Source organism: Anolis carolinensis, chromosome 1 (genome assembly GCF_035594765.1).
Source record: "Anolis carolinensis isolate JA03-04 chromosome 1, rAnoCar3.1.pri, whole genome shotgun sequence".
NCBI classification, from domain to species: Eukaryota; Metazoa; Chordata; class Lepidosauria; order Squamata; family Dactyloidae; genus Anolis; species Anolis carolinensis.
The window spans coordinates 302,389,986-302,409,968 of NC_085841.1; the positions used below are offsets into that span (position 1 = coordinate 302,389,986).

At 43.4% G+C, this 19,983-nt stretch overlaps 1 protein-coding gene across 1 annotated transcript in view; it reads left to right on the forward strand.

The window, feature by feature from the left end:
• Positions 1–2,339: 2,339 nt before the first annotated feature.
• dgkz (diacylglycerol kinase zeta) overlaps positions 2,340–19,983 on the forward strand; it is a 186,108-nt gene continuing 168,464 nt past the window's right edge. Inside the window, exon 1 of the mRNA XM_062967948.1 lies at positions 2,340–3,000. Within this exon, the coding sequence (XP_062824018.1) occupies positions 2,732–3,000 (269 nt within the window). The 5' untranslated portion in view covers positions 2,340–2,731. The remainder of the gene's footprint in view (positions 3,001–19,983) is intronic.

Here is a 19,983-nt window from a genome sequence, read left to right on the forward strand (position 1 = left end):
TCAAAGCACCCCCAACAGATGGCCATCCAATCTCTGCTTTAAAAGCCTCCAAAGAAGGAGCCTCCACCACAAGCCGGGGCAGAGAGTTCCACTGTAGAGCAGCTCTCACAGTGAGGAAGTTCTTCCTGATGTTCAGGTGGAATCTCCTTTCTTGCAGTTTGAAGCCATTGTTCCGCGTCCTAGTCTGCAGGGCAGCAGAAAACAAGCTTGCTCCCTCCTCCCTATGACTTCCCCTCACATATTTGTACATGGCTATCATGTCTCCTCTCCGCCTTCTCTTCTGCAGGCTAAACATGCCCAGTCTTTTAAGCCGCTCCTCATAGGGCTTGTTCTCCAGACCCTTGATCATTTTGGTCACCCTCCTCTGGACACATTCCGGCTTGTCAACATCTCCCTTCAATTCTGCAGCACCCAGAATTGGACACAGTATTCCAGGTGTGGTACATTGTGATCCGACCTGAGTCCCCTTCGGGGTGAGAAGGGAGGACTACAAATACTGCAAATAAATAAATAAATAAATCGGCATTTAATAGGCTTTTTCCCTTAATCCCTCCTTATTATCTAACATTTTTGCTTATCCAACATTCTGCTGGCTTGTTTATGTTGGATAAGCGAGACTCTACTCTATTATTATTATTATTATTATTATTATTACACAGCAAACAAGATAGATATGCTAGATTTCATATCACAAAATCACAAGTCAAACACTTCCCAAGTGTCTAGGACTGTGTGATGTATTTTCGGATGATGCGTGCAGATCCCAGTAGGGTGGCCCTTTGCAGTTGTAGATTGTAATTTTGTCAATGTCTATGGTTTCCAAATGCCGGCTGAGATCTTTTGGCATGGCACCCAGTGTGCCCATCACCACCGGGACCACCTGCACTGGTTTCTGCCAGAAACCAGAGTTCAATCTTGAGGTCCTGATAGTGGCTGAGTTTTTCCTGTTGTTTTTCATCAATGCGACTGTCACCTGGGATGGCGACATCAATGACCCAAATCTTTTTTTAAAAATTATTATTATTATTATTATTATTATTATTATTTATAATTCTTGGATAGGAAGGAAATGGAGCCCCCATGGCGTAGTGCAGGGGTCCTCAAACTTTTTAAGCCGAGGGCCGGTCCACAATCCTTCAGACTGTTGAGGGGCCGGATTATCATTTGAAAAAAAAAATACAAACAAATTCTGATGCACACTGCACATGTCTTATTTGTAGTGCAAAAACAACAACAACAACAACAACAACAACAACGAAAGAACAATACAATATTTAAAAATAAAAATAATTTTAACCAACATACATTTATCAGGATTTCAATGGGAAGTGTGCTCCTGCTTCTGGCCAATGAGATAGTCAAATTAATTAGGGTTGTTGTTGTTGTTGTGTGCCTTCAAGTCATTTCAGACTTTGGGCGAGCCTAAGTCTAAAATGTATTTATTTATTATTTATTTATTTACTGCATTTATTTACTACATTTGTATCACACCCTTCTCACCCCAAAGGGGACTCAGAGTGGCTTACAAATTATACGTACATACAATATATTATATTATTAGCATAGCACAATATTAGCATTATATATTACTTTATTGAACTATACCACTATACTGTAATATTATTAGTAATATTATATGTAATATAGAATATATAATTAATATTATTATATGGTATTATTATTGGTGTTATATTGTATTACATTATAATAATAATATTATTATCAATATTATATGTATATACAATGTATTATATTATAAAACTTAGGGCGGGGGCCATGTAAATGATCCGGCCCCCGGGCCTTAGTTTGGGGACCCCTGGCGTAGTGGGTTAAAGCCTTGTGACTTGAAGGTTGGGTTGCTGACCTGAAGGCTGCCAGGTTCGAATCCCATCCGGGGAGAGTGCGGATGAGCTCCCTCTATCAGCTCCAGCTCTATGCGGAGACATGAGAGAAGCCTCCCACAAGGATGGTAAAAACATCAAAACATCTGGGTGTCCCTCTCCTTGCAGACAGCCAATTCTCTCACACCAGAAGCGACTCAGGTTGCTCCTGACACACTCAAAAAAGGAAGGAAACGACCTATGACTACTGGATAGAGTTGCTAGATATGGAAGTCCAACCTAAGTCAGGGAGGAGAAGGGGAAAAGGTATGATGATGAAAGGGGCTCCAGTTCCTGGGAGGTTGAATGGGGTGAGGCGTCCTCTTTGGACCCAAGCCCATCCCAGCCCTGACTGCGCCTCCTCTCAGGCTTCTTCCTCTTGGCGCGCCGAGGGTTAAACGCCGGTTCCCGAGTGTCTCTCAGGTGACCCCGCCTCATCTCCCGGAGAGCACAGCCTTCCCTTCCTCCTTCCCCATCCCTGCAGTCGCCTTGCCTTTCCCAGCGTCAGGCTCCGTCCCAGCTCCTGCTTTGCCTCCTGCTTCTTCTCACCCGCTTTTTCGGGAAGGAGGCACTGACTGAGCTCCAGCATCTTTCCCTCCCCAAAGCCACCGACCCGCTCTCTGAGTCCCTTCCTTCTCCTTTCCGCCTCTTTCCTTTGGGGAGGCGAGAATTGCCCTCCTCTCTCTCCAACCCTCTCCCTCATCTTCCTTAAGTTTCCGCATTGCCCCCATCCCACTTCGCTCGATGCGCCGGTGTCTCTGAAAGGCAAGAAGAAGAAGAAGCGGGAGGAAAAACTCCTCATCCCTTCCCGAAACAGCCGTCGAGGTTTGGAAGGGGTCTCGGAGGCGAGGATGGCGGGAGCTTCGGGGACCTGGCGGGGCTTCGGAGCCGCCGAGGAAGGAGAGGCCGCCCGAGGTCGGAAGAGCAGCCTGCAGAGCTCGGCTCGGGGCCCGGAGTGGCGGGTGCTGGGCGCCGGGAAGTCCCTGCCGCCCTGCCTGCCTCTGGGCCTGAGCTTGGAGCCCTCGGCGCCGGAGGAGGGGGCCCAGGGGGGAGCTTCCCTGCGGATGCCCATCCAGGACCAGTTCCTGCACCTCTCCCTCCGCAAGCAGGTCTCCTACAGGTAAGGCAGCACAGCCGCCGCCACCCGCATCTCCAGGAGCCCCGCAAAACACTGCTGGTGTGGCCCTCAACAGACTCTCACCCAGGCATGGGCAAACTTGGGCCCTCCAGGTGTTTTGGACTTCAACTCCCACCATTCCTAACAGCCTCAGGCCCCTTCCTTTTGCCCCTCAGCCGCTTAAGCGGCTGAGGGGCAAAAGGAAGGGGCCTGAGGCTGTTAGGAATGGTGGGAGTTGAAGTCCAAAACACCCCAAGTTTTCCCGTACCTCTAACCTCTCTATGGGGGTCTCAAAGAAACTATCATAATAATATACTTGATTTATATTCGACTCTATCTCCCCGAGGGGACTCAGAGTTACAGGTACAGATATGTGAAACATTCAATGCCGTTATACAATTGACAACGAAGACAGTACATAAACCGAAGCAAGGCTATTGAAAATAGGTCCAGCTAGTACTATACCCCAGGCTATACCATATCAAACATTCTGTATTGGCATGATATTAATATGTTAAGTATACCCTGGTGGCACAGCGGATCAAACCGCAGAGCTGGTGAACTTGTGGACCAAAATGTCGATGGTTTGAATCTGGAGAACGGGGTGAGTTCCCACTGTTAGCCCCAGCTTCTGCCAACCGTGCAGTTTGAAAACATGCAAATGTGAGTAGATCAATAGGTACCGTGCAGTCATGCTGACCACATGACTTTGGAGGGGTCTACAGACGACAACGGGGCCCCTGGTGGCACAATGTGTTAAAGTGCTGAGCCGCTGAACTTGCGGACCAAAAGGTCCCAGGTTCAAATTCCGGGAATGGAATGATCACCTGCTGTTAGCTCCAGCTTCTGCCAACCTAGCAGTTCGAAAACATGCCAATGTGAGTAGATCAATAGGTACCGCTCCGGCGGGAAGGTAACGGCGCTCCATGCAGTCATGCCAGCCACATGACCTTGGAGGTGTCTACAGACAACGCCGGCTCTTCGGCTTAGAAATGGAGATGAGCACCAACCCCCAGAGTCAGACATGACTGGACTTAACGTCAGGGGAAACCTTTACCTTTTTACCCCAGGCTATCAAACATTCTGTATTGACATGATATTAATATGTTAAGTATGCTCTGGTGGCACAGCGGGTCAAACCATAGAGCTGCTGAACTTGCAGACCAAAATGTCGATGGTTTGAATCTGGAGAATGGGGTGAGTTCCCACTGTTAGCCCCAGCTTCTGCCAACCGTGCAGTTTGAAAACATGCAAATGTGAGTAAATCAATAGGTACTGCTCCAGCGAGATAGTAACAGTGCTCGTGCAGTCATGCTGAACACATGACTTTGGAGGGGTCTGCAGACCATGACAGCTCTTCGGCTTAGAAACGGAGATGAGCACTAACCCAGAGTCAGACATGACTAGACTTAATGTCAGGGGAAAACCTTTATCTTTACCTATCACTATACCTCAAGCTATAGAATGTCAAACATTCTGTATTGGCTTGATATTCACATGGAAGTACAATTAATTAAAAGGAAATGAAGACAAATAGAGACAACCCTAATGACAAATAGAAACAAACAAATAGAGACAAACCTAACCCATTTTTCTGCTTTATTGTATTATAAAAACAGTGTTTTATTCAAAGTATTATTTCTTTCTGGAAACAATATGGGCCAGCTAACACCTCCCAACAAAAGATTCCCCCAGGCAGGAGGCAGCCCGGCTTTGAAGCTGCAAGACTCTATTCAGTGCTAATCAAGCTGACCAATTGCAACATTCACACTTGCCTCAGGCAGACAAGACAAACCCAGGCTTGTGCAACTATGCTGAATGAGTTCTCTTTGCTCCAACATGGGTGGGTTTCGATTATCTGAACACATAGGAGGGCTTTTCCCCCCCATAGAAGTTTTTACTCCCTTGGGTTGTTGTGAGTTTTTCGGACTATATGGCTATATTCAAGAAGCATCCTCTCCTGATGTTTCACCCACATCTATGCCAGGCATCCTCAGAGGTTGTGAGGTCTCTTGGAAAATAGCCAAGTGGGGTTTAACACAACCATACAGCCCAGAAATCACACAATAACCCAATAATAAATGCAAATTGTGTGTGAGAGAGGTGAGGAAATCAGCACCACATTCACAGGCTTGTTAAGAAATCCTTCCTTGCAGCTGACCATACCTTTCAACAAGGTGATGCTGTTGCCTCAGGCTGCAGAAGCTGGGAGGGGACGGAAAAAATGGCTGTGTGGATTCAAGTCATTTCAAACCTATGGCGACCCTAAAACAGGGTTTGTTCTGAAGCAGTTTAACATTGCTTTCCTCTGAAAATGTGATTTGCTCCTAGATTTCATGGCCAGTTGCGATTTTGAACCTCAGTCTCCAGATCCATAGCCTAATACTCTAACTAATACTAGAGGGAAAAAGCTATTGCCATATGTGGCTTGGCCTTTACGTACTCAGTTATCCCGATCTCTAGGATGCTGTTTACTATTGTCAGTGCTGAAGAGAGAGCGAACTTCCAGTCTTGTCTTTTTTGCATGGAAAAGTAGGGGCAGAAGGTGGCCATGCTGCACTTCCCACTGCTATATGTTTTGGAGTATTAAGGGGACAAGTGAGAAAAGGCTTGGGCCTTTTCTATCAGCAGTGAACCTACCATTTCAAAAGAGTCTTTGTTGGAGAAAGATAGATGACCTCATATCAAAAACTGAGGCTGATGCATAGAGGCAATTTAACATTATTAGGGCATAAAGGACAGTCTGATAAATCAGTACAATGTTCTCACAAGATACAGTCTGTTCTCCAGTTTTATTTCATCATTTCCTCTCTCGCCTAATTTTAAAAAAAAACATTTAATCCTCGGGTGATAGCAAAGCAGTCCAGATGAGCAAACAAGGTAATAAAACTTCGTTAATGTAAAGCCTGAGGGCAGAGGAGAGGAGACTTCAACTAGTATATGAATTAAAACCAAAGGCTACCATTTGTGTTCCCTGCATCATTGTCTGTCCTGGTTGGGAAGGCAGCCTTACTCAAATCACTCCTCCTCACATCTTAATGATGGGACTAACAGTTTTTGTTTGAACCAGGGGAAGATGTGCTTATCTGAGCTTTCAGCTCATGTACTTATTGATGTTTATGAATCTCCAGTGAAGATCCATTCTCCATGGTTCGGCATGATTACCAATTAAATATGCAGTTAACTTGATTGACTGATTGTTTTAATATTGGTCTTATATGTTTTTAATTGATGTTAATGTGTTTTTAACTTGTTTATGTATATTTAACTGATGTTATGTGTTGTATTTAATCTGCTGTTTTTTCCACTTCAATCCATAGGGAGAGGCAGGTAAGAAATGATGACGATGATGTAAAAAGTATTACTTTCATCCATTTGAAGAGAGCCTGTAATAATTATAATTGTTATTATTGTTATCATTGGGTTGCTGTGATTTTTCCGGGCTGTATGGCCATGTTCCAGAAGCATTCCCTCCTGACATTTCACCCACACCTATGGCAGGCATCCTCAGAGGTTGTGAGGTCTGTTGGAAATGAGGCAAGTGGGGTTTATATATCCGTAGAATGTCCAGAGTGGGAGAAAGAACTTTTGTTTGTTTGAGGCAAGTGTGAAACCATGAAAATGAACAAAATCTGGCTAACAGTATTTTAAAAACTCTAAAACCAGGACAGTAAATAAAGAACAACACTCAGAAAACAGAAGAATTCCATACAGGAAACAATCAGGGCCAGCTAACACCTCTCAACGAAGGATTCCCCCAGGTAGGAAGCAGCCAGACTTTGAAGCTGCCAGGCTATTCAATGCAAATCAAGGTGGCCAATTGCAACATTCACACTTGCCTCAAGCAGACAAGAGTTCTCTTTCCCACCCTGGACTTTCCATAGATATATAAACCCTACTTGACTAGTTACCAACAGACCTTACAACCTCTGAGGATGCCTGGCATAGATGTGGGTGAAACATCAGGAGAGAATGCTTCTGGAACATAGCTATACAGTTTGGAAACTCACAGTAGTCCAGTGATTCCGACTATGAAAGCCTTCGACAACACATTATTATCGTTGTTATTGCTATTATTATTGTTTTTATTACAGGCTCTGTTCAAATATATGATAGTGATGATGATAATAATAATGATAATACTTTTTATTTCTTATCCATCTCTCCACAATTGGCACAACACAGTTAAAAACACATAATTATACAACATTATGTAAAAGACATGTAGAGTATTAAAATGCATTTCTATGAAATAACGTTTATTAAAATACAAAGATTAAAGATTAAAATGCAGTAAACGCAAGACATGAGTTTAAAATTCATATTTAAAAAGTGACTGGGTATGATAACACTTTATAGTATCTGAACTGCAGACAGGTACATAGATTATACCCATAATGTAATGCTAGAAGAGACAGTACCAGAAAGCCAAGGGACAGCTCCTAAATCACCTGACAAAATAAAAGCTGGAGAAATTCAGCAGCAAAAACAGCTGTTGTCATTTGCATAGATAAAAACTGGATTTCTATAGATGAGAATACAAACACTTTTTGAGTATCATAGAACTCTTTATTTTTTTTTTGGAAAGCTAAAAATGTATTAGTTAGAAGTATCATTTCCGTTCTAACCACTTAATGAAATGGCCCCAGCAAGTTCAGGAACTGATAACAACACCTACACAAAACTTGGATGCTATGGTGTGTATGTGTAACATGAGAAGACATGGTTTACTATGATTAGAAAGTCAGAAAGAAATGTAAATCTCCTCAAGCCCCTTGAAGAACAGAACAGTGATATCCAAAAGCTTACATATTTTCTCAGCTGCTATCACTTTACTTGCCTTATACTGCTGACTCTATCTATGATCATCAACCAGAGAAGTAACAAACAGAGATTTTGGATTGACTGACAGTCAAGAAAGCTATGTTTTTAATCCAGAATAGCATATTATGTTGAATCTATACTTTATATAGATTCAACCTAGTATGATTGTGAAACTGACAATGCTGCTTCTTGCCATAAATGTGTAAAGTGCCAGTGGCCATTCTCACCTTTAAGCATGCTTGTATGTGGCCTAATTCTCTAACTAGAATATTAGACTGGAACAAAGAAAAGATCTGGGTTCAAATTCCCTTTTAGCAAGGTAGGGCAAGTTGCTTTTCAGTCTAACCAACCTCATAGGATTGTTATGCATCTAAGACAGTGGTTTTCAACCTGTGGGTCCCCAGATGTTATGGCCTTCAACTTCCAGAAATCCTAACAGCTGGTAAATTGGCTGGGATTTCTGGGAGCTGTAGGCCAAAACGCCTGGGGACCCACAGGTGGAGAACCACTAGTCTAAAAGAATCCTTGCATGAGCTTCAAACATACCATTTTTGTAATGAAAATATGCCTGTGAGGCTTGTGGAAGTAGGCAATATTTCCTCGCGGCATTTCTTTTGTTTGTAGGGAAATGAATAGCACTGCTTTAGTACTTCTGATTCCACAGCACATACGTATGTATGTATCTATGTATGTAAGTACACCCTTCACTGAGTCAAGTTGAGTTGTTCAGTTGGATACAAAACCTTAGTGTTGTGCAGTAAAACCAGAATAGGATTATGGAAAACTGTTATTCTGATGCTCCTTCCAATAGCAGTTCCAAGTACTTTCCCACCCAAAGCATGCATAAAGCACAATGTTCAAGTGATGCTTCTAAGACTTATCTTTCTCAGGTAGTGTGAAAAGCTATTAAATTGATGGGATGAAAAGATATTAAAAGGTCCAGCAGAACTATCAGGGATCCACTGACTCTACCTTGAAAATTTCCAGATCAGGGTAATGTGTTGTGTTTCTGTCCCAAACCCAGGCTTGTGCAACTATGCTGAATGAGTTCTCTTTATTCCTACATGGCTGGGTTTCAATTGTCTGAATACATAAGATGGTCCCCGTTCCCCCCCCCCCCATATAAAATTTTCCTTCCTTCCTTCCTTCCTTCCTTCCTTCCTTCCTTCCTTCCTTCCTTCCTTCCTTCCTTCCTTTTTTCCTTTTTTTCTTTTTTTCTTTGCCTCTGCTGCCAGTTGAATAATTTTGTTCCACCAGTCCTTTTATTAAACTTAGTATTTTATGATGGATTGAGTGTTTCATCATTTCTGCTTTTTAGAGGGGGGAAGTAATTGTTTTTAAATTGGTGATGGCTTAATTCTGTTTTGAATCTTGTCAGCCACTTTGAATACTACTTTGATCACTGAAATAGCAAGATATAAATTATTCAAATGAATAAGTAAATCTGATAGATGTGAGTCAGAATGCATGCAGGGGTTGCAGAATATGCCAAATGTTTCCCTCAGATTTCATAAGTGCTCCTAAAAGAAGAGCAAGAAACTTTTGACTTGCCAGATATTGTTGAACTGCAACCAAATAGCACCATACCAATCTGAATAAAGGGAATGGTATTTCACTATACCAATCTGATTTCTGACTTTGGAAGCCAATCGTGTCTGCATAATAATTGAATTGGAGACTATGGAAGGAATATCAGAAATTTCCAGGTAAAGCAAGAAAAGAATATTGCTTGAACTCCTGAATGGGAGACCACTAAAGTAATATAATATATTTCCATTTAAGCAAAGAAAGAATCCTGGCTGAAACCCTTCAAACTGCTGCCAGTTAGAGTTGATAGTATTGGGCTAGGTGGATCAATGGCCGGATTCACTATAAAACATTTTCCTGTATTCCTATGATCTTGCAGCAAAATTTTATCTGGAATCCCAGGTTACTACACACCACTTTAATGTACTTTTTTTGGGAAAGGGTTCCTGGAATCATAATGGCTGACTTGTCTTGATCCAGTGTTTCCAATAAGAAGTTTGTCTTTGAGCCTCTGAAGATTTTAAGGCATTTTGGCCACTGAAAGTCAAGGACTAGACTGGGAAAGGGAAGCGAGTAGAATTTGTGCTTCTTAGGTCGACTTCTCCAGATGCTCAGGCTTCATTTTATGGGTGGATTAGCTGACTGTAATTATCTCTGCAGGACGAGTGGAACATATTGCTAACTAATATGATCATCATCTTGGATTTGGTCCAGATTCTATCTAGTATTGCTGCTGGGAGCAATGTCACCTTCCTGTCTGGCCAAGGGCTCTTTGGAGATGGTTCCAGAGAAATGTCACTTTCCAATTTTGCTAAGAACAGGACCAGCAGTAAAGTCCGCATTCCTTTGCTGCTGATGCCCTTCCCCACTCCTCGCACCTATATCCTTCTCCGTTCCTCTGCCTGTAGTTCTTAGGTATGATTAATTCTGTGAAAGCTGCTGAAGGTGACTCATTGAATTGTCAGTCAGGGACAAATTGTTCAAAACCTCACTTTTTAAGTAGTTAAGAATAGACACAGACACCTTTTCCTGCCATGTGGAAGTGATTTCTGTTAGAGAGGGTGTACCAGTCCATTAAAATGCCATCAGAAAATGGCATAATGATCCACATTGCAGTATTGAATAGCACTCTTAACTTCAGTTACATTTATGCATAGGTACCAATAACCCTTCCAAACAGAATATAGGGAGGGTTGGCTTTTATTGTCCTTTCTATAACCTACCTAAAACCTAAATAGGAACACATGAGTCAGAGAAAGGATGACTATTTCGGAGATATCTTTAAGCTTGCTTACTCCACTTGCTGTGGGACTAAATAACCCATCTGATCATGGAAGCTAAGCAGGGTAAGCCCAGGTTAGTACTTGGATAGGAGACTGCTATATGCTATATTTCAGAGGAGTAACTGGGAGAACCATCTCTGAGTATTCCTTGCCTAAGAAAAACCATAAGTTGAAATACAACTTGAAGCCCCCAATCCACACACGTATAAAAAAACATTCCATATGGAAGATATATGACATTGTTATAGTATTTTGGACTAGCATCAGGTCACACTGAAATAATAGTTCTTTCCCTCAGCAGCTCAGTTATGAAGTAACCTTGAGCCTGGGACTCTTGAGATGAGGCTTTTATAGGGCAATCTCCCAGTTCCACTTGAAAAACAATCCAGATGATATCATTTCAATTTGTATTGCTTCAACAATTTTGCTCAGACTTTTTTCTTTTTCAAAAAACATAATTTAGGAGGAAAAGACAGAATAGCAACACAATGCCTTCCATATGGATGCAACCTATTGCTCACGGTGCAGAGGGTAGCATCTTGTCAGTGACATACATGTGCATAAGTGTGGCTTACGTGTGCTTATGTTCCTTTTTGAATAGGTGCAGGGAGTTATTCTTTGGCCTTTTGCGAATCCCCTATTTCTCCAGCAGCTCTCAAGCCACTGAAGGTGCTGATGATGATTACTGGTGAGGTAGAATGGAAACAGATGGATTCATCTGTAAGGACATCCTTTTTTTCTCTCTCCCTCCAATCTGAGGCTAGCTGCTTCCTCATCATGATTTTGAGTGCGTCTCCTTCCCTATCCTCCCCACTGGTAAGCTAGTGGCCCTCCTCTATGAATCATAGAACCATAAAGTTGGAAGAGACCTCATGGGCCATCCAGTCCAACCCCCTGCCAAGAAGCAGGACAAAGCACCCCTGACATATGGTCATCCAGCCTCTGTTTAAAAGCCTCCAAAGAAGGAGCCTCCACCACATCCTGGGGCAGAGAGTTCCACTGCTGAACAGCTCTCACAGTGAGGAAGTTCTTTCTAATGTTCAAGTGGAATCTCCTTTGCTGTAGTTGGGAGGCATTGTTCCGCCTCCTAGTCTCCAGGGCAGCAGAAAACAAGCTTGCTCCCTCCTCCCTATGACTTCCCCTCACATATTCATACATTGCCTTCATCATGTCTCCTCTCAGCCTTCTCTTCTGCAGGCTAAACATACCTATCTCTTTAAGCCACGCCTCATAGGTCTTGTTCTCCAGACCCTTGATCATTTTAGCTTCCCTCCTCTGGACACATTCCAGCTTGTCAACATCTCCCTTCAATTGCGGTGCCCAGAATTGGACACAGTATCCAGGTGTGGTCTGACCAAGGCAGAATAGAGGGGGAGCACGACTTCCCAGGGTCTAGACACTATACTCCTATTTATGCAGGCCAAAATCCCATTGGCTTTTTTTGCTGCCGCATCGCATTATTGGTTCATGTTTAACTTTTTGTCCATGAGGACTCCAAGATCTTTTTCACACGTACTGCTGTCGAGCCAGTCGGCCCCCATTCTGTATCTTTGCATTTCATTTTTTCTGCCTAAGTGGAGTATCCCTGTTGAACTCTTGGGACATGAAAGCTTCTCTGGTGAGCTGGAGGGATGCATTCTGCCTGCTTGATAGAGGATCTTAGTCACAAAAGCCTTAGGAAATGCCCGATGGCAATATTGTTTTTCTGTCCTCCATAGAGGAATCGCTAGACTTGAGGCTAGTTTTTTCCCTATAAGAAGAACCTTCTGATCTTCCCAATCTACACTCATATTTTTGCCAAAGCAAGAGAGGAATGGCATATCACCTCCTGCACACAAACCCTCAAAAGAGAGGATGTTGATTAATACAAAATCTGCCAATACGAATTTGTAAGTAGCAGTGTAAAAATAGAAATAAATCATTACAATAATTGCAATCAGAGAAGAGCAGCCCCTTTTCCATGAAAGGCTGCAATCCTTCAGAGTTAATCTGTCAGAGGCTGCATGCCAGACTTGATAAGGCTGACAATGGGTGACGACACAGTCAAAATTAAGCAGCCTGCCCCCTCTCCCTCTGCCATCCACATTCCTCTCCATGCAGGTGGGTGTTGCATTGCACTGAATTGTTCACTCGTACAGTTCTTTTCAAATTAGTTTGAGGACCGCATGAGATTGGGCTGAGGGTTGTCCACTCCTGTTGTAAATAGAAAGGTAATATACCTCCTTCTAGTGGGGAAGAGTGTAATGGCCACATGGGTTATGTGCCTTCTCAGTGTGCTCCCCAACCACTTTCGCTTCTTATAGTTCTTCTGTAATTTGGACTCAGAATAGACAGCCTTTCAAACAGTGGATGTCCTTAAGTACCAGACTCTCCCCTGAGAGCTCTTCCAAGAAAGTGCTGTCTTCTGTCGAAAAAGACAGATGGCCACCCTCTGTCTGACGCACATCCTGAGAGGGGCTCCCTGGTGACTACATCGCGACATTTTGAAAGTCTGTTTTGGATCAAGGAGTGCATCTGTTGCAACCATAGCAAGTCAGAGAATTTTCCTACATGAGGAGAATACCTAAATAGTAAAAGGTTTCGGGTGGCACTATCACATTTGTATACGTCATGTCAGTCTATGCTTACAGATTACTGTGTGCAAATTCAAGCTATTTGCAATCAGGCAAATTTAGGTTATCATGTTGACTAAGCACCTGGACAGAGGGTGATCTTCACCATCAAATGAGAAAAAAGAAAGTCAGTGACACACCCACATGGAGCTTTTATATGGGGTCAAATGTACATACACACAGAATACCTAGTGCTTCTAGCACACTATGAGTTAGGAACCTGTGAGCCCCACACAGTTGTTTGTTAACCCTAGGAACAACTGCAGGATTAGCCTGAGTTGGCTCTTTGAGACATGGCCCACATTTCTGAAAAAGGCACCATACAGGTGTCAATATTGCTTCTATCACAAGTTGTTTCACTGCACATTATTTGATCTGTGGATAAGCAACTATGTTTTAATTGGAACTCATTTTCATGAGTTGAATGCCCAGCAACACTGACTCCAAAAACTCTTACCTTATGAAAACCAAAGGGCTGTTTTACGCCTTTCAATGTCAATGAAAGTTTGCTTTTAAAAACTGTTTTATCCATCCAAATGGGGCCGCAGTGGTGCAATGGGTTAAACCCTTGTGCTGGTTAGACTGTTGACGAAGATTGGGTTGTTGACCTGAAGGTTGCCAGTTTGAATCTTACGAGATGGGATGAGCTCCTGTCTGTCAGCTCTAGCTTGCAGGGACATGAAAGAAGCCTACCATAGGTTGATAACACATCCGGGCGTCCCCTGGGCAACATCTCTATAGACAGTCAATTCTTTCACACCAGAAGCAACTCGCAGTATGTTCTCAAGTCGCTTCCGACACCATTTTTAAAAATCCATCCAAATTTGACAACACACTATCCAAAGCCTTTGACAACACACCATCCAAATTCCATTATGCTTGCAATTTTACAAAATCGCACTTTAGTTAGAAAACATACATTATATCCAGAGTGGCAAAATTAGAGTGGCAAAATAAAAGTCTCAGAAAGAGATTGGATTTGGCTGATAATATCCCATCATTTCCTCATCACCTACAGTATATTGTGAGGAAGCATAGTAAAGCACAAGCCAGAACCTAAACCATAAAATGTTCTTCCTTTACTTTTTCATGATGGGTGAAGACCGGAAGCACAGGTTTAAGAAAAATTGAGGCAGAGGTGCCCGAAAAGCTTTAGTGGTTCTCAACCTCTATCTTCATTGTTGCAAAAAGTATTTAATTACAAGGGTTAGTTTGTGACAGGATATAGCCAGCCTTATACATTTTATAGATCTCAACTGGTCATCCCATATGCCTGGGACTTAGTAAATGCACAGATATGATTGAACAGATGAGATATAAGATGGAGACTAGGGCCCCATCTCCACTGCCATATAAAATCCAGATTATCTGCTTTGATTATATGCAAATGTAGACTAATATAATCTAGGTCAAAACAGATAATCTGGATTTTATATGGCTGTGTAGATGTGGCCTGTGAAGCTTTTGTTGCCCACTTTGGGAGACAGAAGAGCTTAGGCCTCTTCCACACAGAGCCATCCCTAGGCAATTTTCAAGGGCAGGCGAAGATAATTTTGGTGCCCCACCCCCAAACCAAAAAAAACTTCACCTCTGAGAAGGAGGAGGTGGCAGTGGCGGCGGGTGAGACCGCGGCAGCCTCCTGTAGAGCACGCACACCGTCACGCTGTTGTCTGTTTACCTGAGGAGAAGTAGGCAGAGCGGGCCCTGGAAATGCCTCGCCCGCCTGCCCAGCCGCAACGCCCCAGACACCGCCATCCTGGAGCTTTCCCTCAGACTGGGGGAAAGCAAGGTGCATGCACATGGGGAGCCTGAAGTGCCTGGCTTGGACTATAGCTCCCGGCGTGCCCTGTGCGCTCAGCAACGGGAGGTGGGGCCAGCCGCCCTAGCACAGGCGAGTGGGGAAGCTCTGCGCATGCCATTTTGGCCGATGGTTCTGTGCGTGTTCACAGGGCTTCTCCACTCGCCCACATGGACAAGGAAGGCATGCCAGCCACCCATCCGCGCAGGCGAGTGGGGAAGCCCTGCGAATGCGCACAGGACCATCGGCCATTTTGGGTGATGGTCCTGTGCACGTTCGGGCTTCCCCACTCGCCTGCGCGGATACAGAAGGCACTCCAGCCACCCGTCCGCACGGGCGAATGGGGAAGCCCTGCGAACGTGCATGTTGTGGCTCAGCTATCATGGCCCAGGTTTCATCGAGAGTTAGAGTTAGAAACAGATGAGGCGATAGATTTCGAGGGCATTCCTGCTTCAATTCCAGGCCCCATGGCCTTGCAGGTGCCGGATATTGTGGAATCACAGGATCCACTAATTGATGAACATTCCAAAGTCTCTCCAGTGTTACTGTCAGGACCCAGGCTGCAGAGCACCAATAACCATACACAGAGGCCAGAATCTATCTAATATCTTTATTGTGGAAATATATAAAGTTAATAAAAACAAGTGTAGAAAATAGTCCAGAAGTAGACCTTCCAGGAAAGGTCAAAATTAGTCCAAAGAAACAATGTCCAATATGAAATATTAAGGTCCAAAGTTGTAATCCAGTAACCGAAACACTCACTTTGCCAAGCAAAGTGAGGGGAGATGACAAGGTCCTATAGTCCATGAAACTTAAGCAAGGCTAGGAAGTAAACTTGATTCTTGGAACACTAGGCTTAATTCAAGGCAACAAGAAACGAGGAGCAAGAACAGGATCCGTGGTAAATTCATGGCGAGGTCCGGAAAGCAAGGCAAGGTCCGTGGAGCAAGGCAAGGTCCTGGGAAGCAAGGCAAGGCTGGAAACGGGAGCAAAGGACTTGAACGCGGGAGTAGCGTAGTCCACACACAACCTACTCCCGAAGCTGACGAATTGACTCCGCAAGATTCCTACGTGGGCAAAACACCTAAATAGGGTCTCGTTTTCCCACCAAAGAACAATTCTCTGGGGAACCAGAACCGAAAGCCATTCTCTGTGTCCAGATGCATGACTCCCTAAAGTTTCCCATGGGAAGCAGGCTTAATCAGCTGAATGCCTGGCAGCAATCCTAGCGCTCCTGCGAGACGCCTCCTGAGTGCCTTTCTGTTGTTTATAATAATCACGGCAAGAAAATGGGGGAGATTTCGGCTCAAGGCTTGTTTGGCAGACTTCTGGAAGGCAAATCTCCTGCAGGTGCAAGGGCTCCAATTCTGGCTGAAACGGTGGGAAACCTAAGTTTTCCTCTTCATCTGTCACAACAGTGCTAGGAACGGGACTACATGGCCCATGAGTCATCACAGTTACCCGTACTAGATGGTACAGATGTGGGGGAGAATGGAACTTTTAATCAGAAAGATTTTGTTACAAAAGATAGACCAGGAAACAAGGAGTGAGAAGAAGTCAAAGACTCGCTCTCAAATTGGATGATTAAATTTCCCATGAGAACTTTGTGGGTCCTGCACTCCCTAATTCTTGCAGACTTGGGATTCTATTAAAAGTACTCCTCACTCTATTCTGATTGTCGTGTCAACTTTGCCTTTCCTCGGAAGAGGTTCCAGTTTCCAGCTCCTTGCCTTGTCTTCTGAATCCGTGCCGAGTTTCCAGATTCAGGAGAGCCGTGCCGAGCTGCGACTCCCAAGTAGACCTTGCCTTGTTACCACGACTTCCTTGTTCCTGAATCGAGATTGACTCTGCTTTGTTTACCTTGCTTCATTGACTTTGCTACAGGACTTTTCAAGTGGATTTGCAGTGCTTTGTCTCTGCTATTGCTTCATGGACAAACTTTGATTTCTAAAGGAGCTATTGAGCTTCACTTGTGGATTACAAATTGGACATTGATAAACTCTTTCTGAATGGCAATAGACTATTTATTTTATTTATTTATTTACAATATTTACATTCCGCCCTTCTCACCCCGAAGGGGACTCAGGGCAGATCACATTACACATATAAGGCAAACATTCAATGCCTTGACATAAAACAAAGACAGAAGACAAACGCAGGCTCCGAGCTGGCCTCGAACTCATGACCTCTTGGTCAGAGTGATTTTTCTCAGCTGGCTGCAGCTGGCTGCTCACCAGCTTGCACCACAGCCTGGGCCTATATATTATGCACTATTTCTTACTCTGACTCTCCACCTTAAATGCGCATAGATATATATATTCTGCTTCAATGAACGGCTTGTGTGCTATATTGGCTCTGGTCTGGTTTTCGAGTGCTCGTGCTGCCTTGGGGTGCAACAACGCACAGCGGCACAGGACCATCGGACTTTTTAGTAAAATTGAAAAAAAAAAGCATGGGCGATGGACCTGGCGGCCTTCCTTCGGCCTGGCGGCATGGTGGCACTGTGCACATGCAGGAGCCCCTCGATTGTGCCCCCCGTTGTGCTGTGCCACAGACGACCGCCTCATTTGCCTCACTAGTGGACTGCCTCTGCTTCCACATTGCTCCTGTAAAATGCCATGTGCTTGTGTTGCAACTCGGAATAAAGCAGCTGAGATGGACAAAGACCATAGATCATGTTGGGAAGCCCTAAGTCAGAAATGACTTAAAGGCACATAATAACAAAAAGAGCATGTTGAGACATGGCCAGGTTGTCATAGGCAACAAAAATTGTATTTCTACATGTTTCATCCTGATGCTTCCTCTTCCCTTTCACTCATATATTTCATGACTCAGATATATGTTAACTAGGTACATACAATAATCATTTAAAGGGCATACAAAATGTATTTCCCAGTTATTCCTTAATTTGAATTTTCCGCAATGGGAGCTGGCCTGCCCCCAATGGGATAACTTTGCTTTTAAGAAACAGCAATGAAAAACACCAACCTAATCAAACCAACCTTGCTTAATCTTCATGAGGCTGGCAAATGGTCAACACACCCATACCTGTAAGCTGCTTTGGAGAATTAAGCTGGTTTTAATAAACTAATACTTTTAAAATGAAATGTTTAATTCCATTTTTAAAGCAACTATTTTTAAACTTCTCACTGCTTATTTCTTTTTTAAAAAATTAATGTACTGAATTAGAATTGATTTAATTATGAAGACTAAAGATTGGTGTAATTCAAAAGCTGAATTGCTTGGCAAACACACTGACCTTTTTTTATAACATCAACAAGGAGTCGTTTCAAGGAAGTTCTGGAAAGGGGTCTTGCCATTTTTCATGAGGTATAATCCTGTTCTCGTGGGCAGGCTTAGCGGGATTAAAAGTAACACATGAATAATGACAATCCACCTTTGGAATATAAGCAAGGTAACACAGCCATCTTTATTTTGCATCATTGGTACCGCCATGTTGTTTGTCACACACTGAAATGGAAAGAATTGTGGTTTTCTTAAGACCATTTAATGTATTTAAGGATGCAGTGATTTTTGATTAGGCACCATCAGAAATGAAGATCACATCCTCTGACCTAATGAAAGGAAGCTGAGTATTTTGTACTATCTGATATCAACATAAAGACTGGGAAAACTCCTGGGAAAGATGGCCGCAGAGCCCCCAAATATTACAGCACAATTCTGCAAAATCAATTTTGCCTAGCCTGTGTCAGAGGCCAAACATTTAATGTCATTATGCTAATTTTCTAAGAAAGTCGATACTCTTTTCTGAGTAATGCCTGGCTCGTGTCTGTTCTTTCTCAGATCTGGCAGCCAGCAGGCGGGGCATATGGCATAAGTTTTTACATAAAGACATTGAAAAGAATACCGTTGATGTATTTTAAGTAATGGAAATAAATGTTTCTTTGTTCCAGAAATAGAGGGAGTGTGTGGAGGTACTTTTCAAGCGGGTGGAGTGTGGGTTGAATGTATGGGTTATATTTAGCACATCCCAACCCCAGGCTCTTTAATGACATTGGATTTGCAAGGCTCATTGGTTTCAGCTTTTGCTGAAGTTGCTACAATAAGAACCTGAGCAGCTTTCAGGTTTAAATATGTAGCTCACTTTAAATGCTTGAGCAATTTTAGAGATTCAAACCAGACAAAAGAATCACAGTCTATTTCTCCCTCCCCTTCTTGGCACATTGCAAAGCTAGCGAGTATGTTGTATGTGCACTGTACCTGTGAATGGGCATCGTAATGTATAAGGTGGTTGAACAGTCCTTGAATTAGAATATGGCCTGCCCCATAACATTTTGGAATAGCCCCCTCTTCTGTCTACAAAGGGGTGCTTTATCTAAAGGAGGGCATAGAAAAAGGTGGTATTTGTAGATAACGTTAAAAGTCTAACTCTTCCCTCTGGCCCCATAATTGAAATAATTGAAATACTGGTATATGAAAGGCACTTTGTGTGGTTTTGTGTGCATGCAAGCTCCAGCAAGCCATAATTGTAGCCAATATTTATCCCACCAATATATTACATCATTTTGCACAGATACAAATAATTTTTTTATTGTGTCAGAAGCTACTTGAGGCAAGCCACTTCGGGTGTGAGAGAATTGACAGTCTATAGAGATATTGCTCAGGGGGTGCACGGATGCGATAGCTGGGAGACTTCTCTCATGTCCCTGCAAGCTAGAGCTGACAGACGGGAGCTCACCTGTCTCACAGATTCGAACCAGCAACCTTCAGGTCAGCAACCCAACCTTCAGGTCAGCAGTTCAGCTGGCACAAGGTTTAACTCATTGTGCCACTGCGGCTCCTAGATACACATAATGCAACTTTTGATTATATGAAATATCCCTGTGGCTACATTTGACCACCACCTTTATTTGAATCCCCTCTCTCCCACCTACCCTACAATTATCCGAATTTGGCAGGGACAGTCTCGATGAATTCTCTA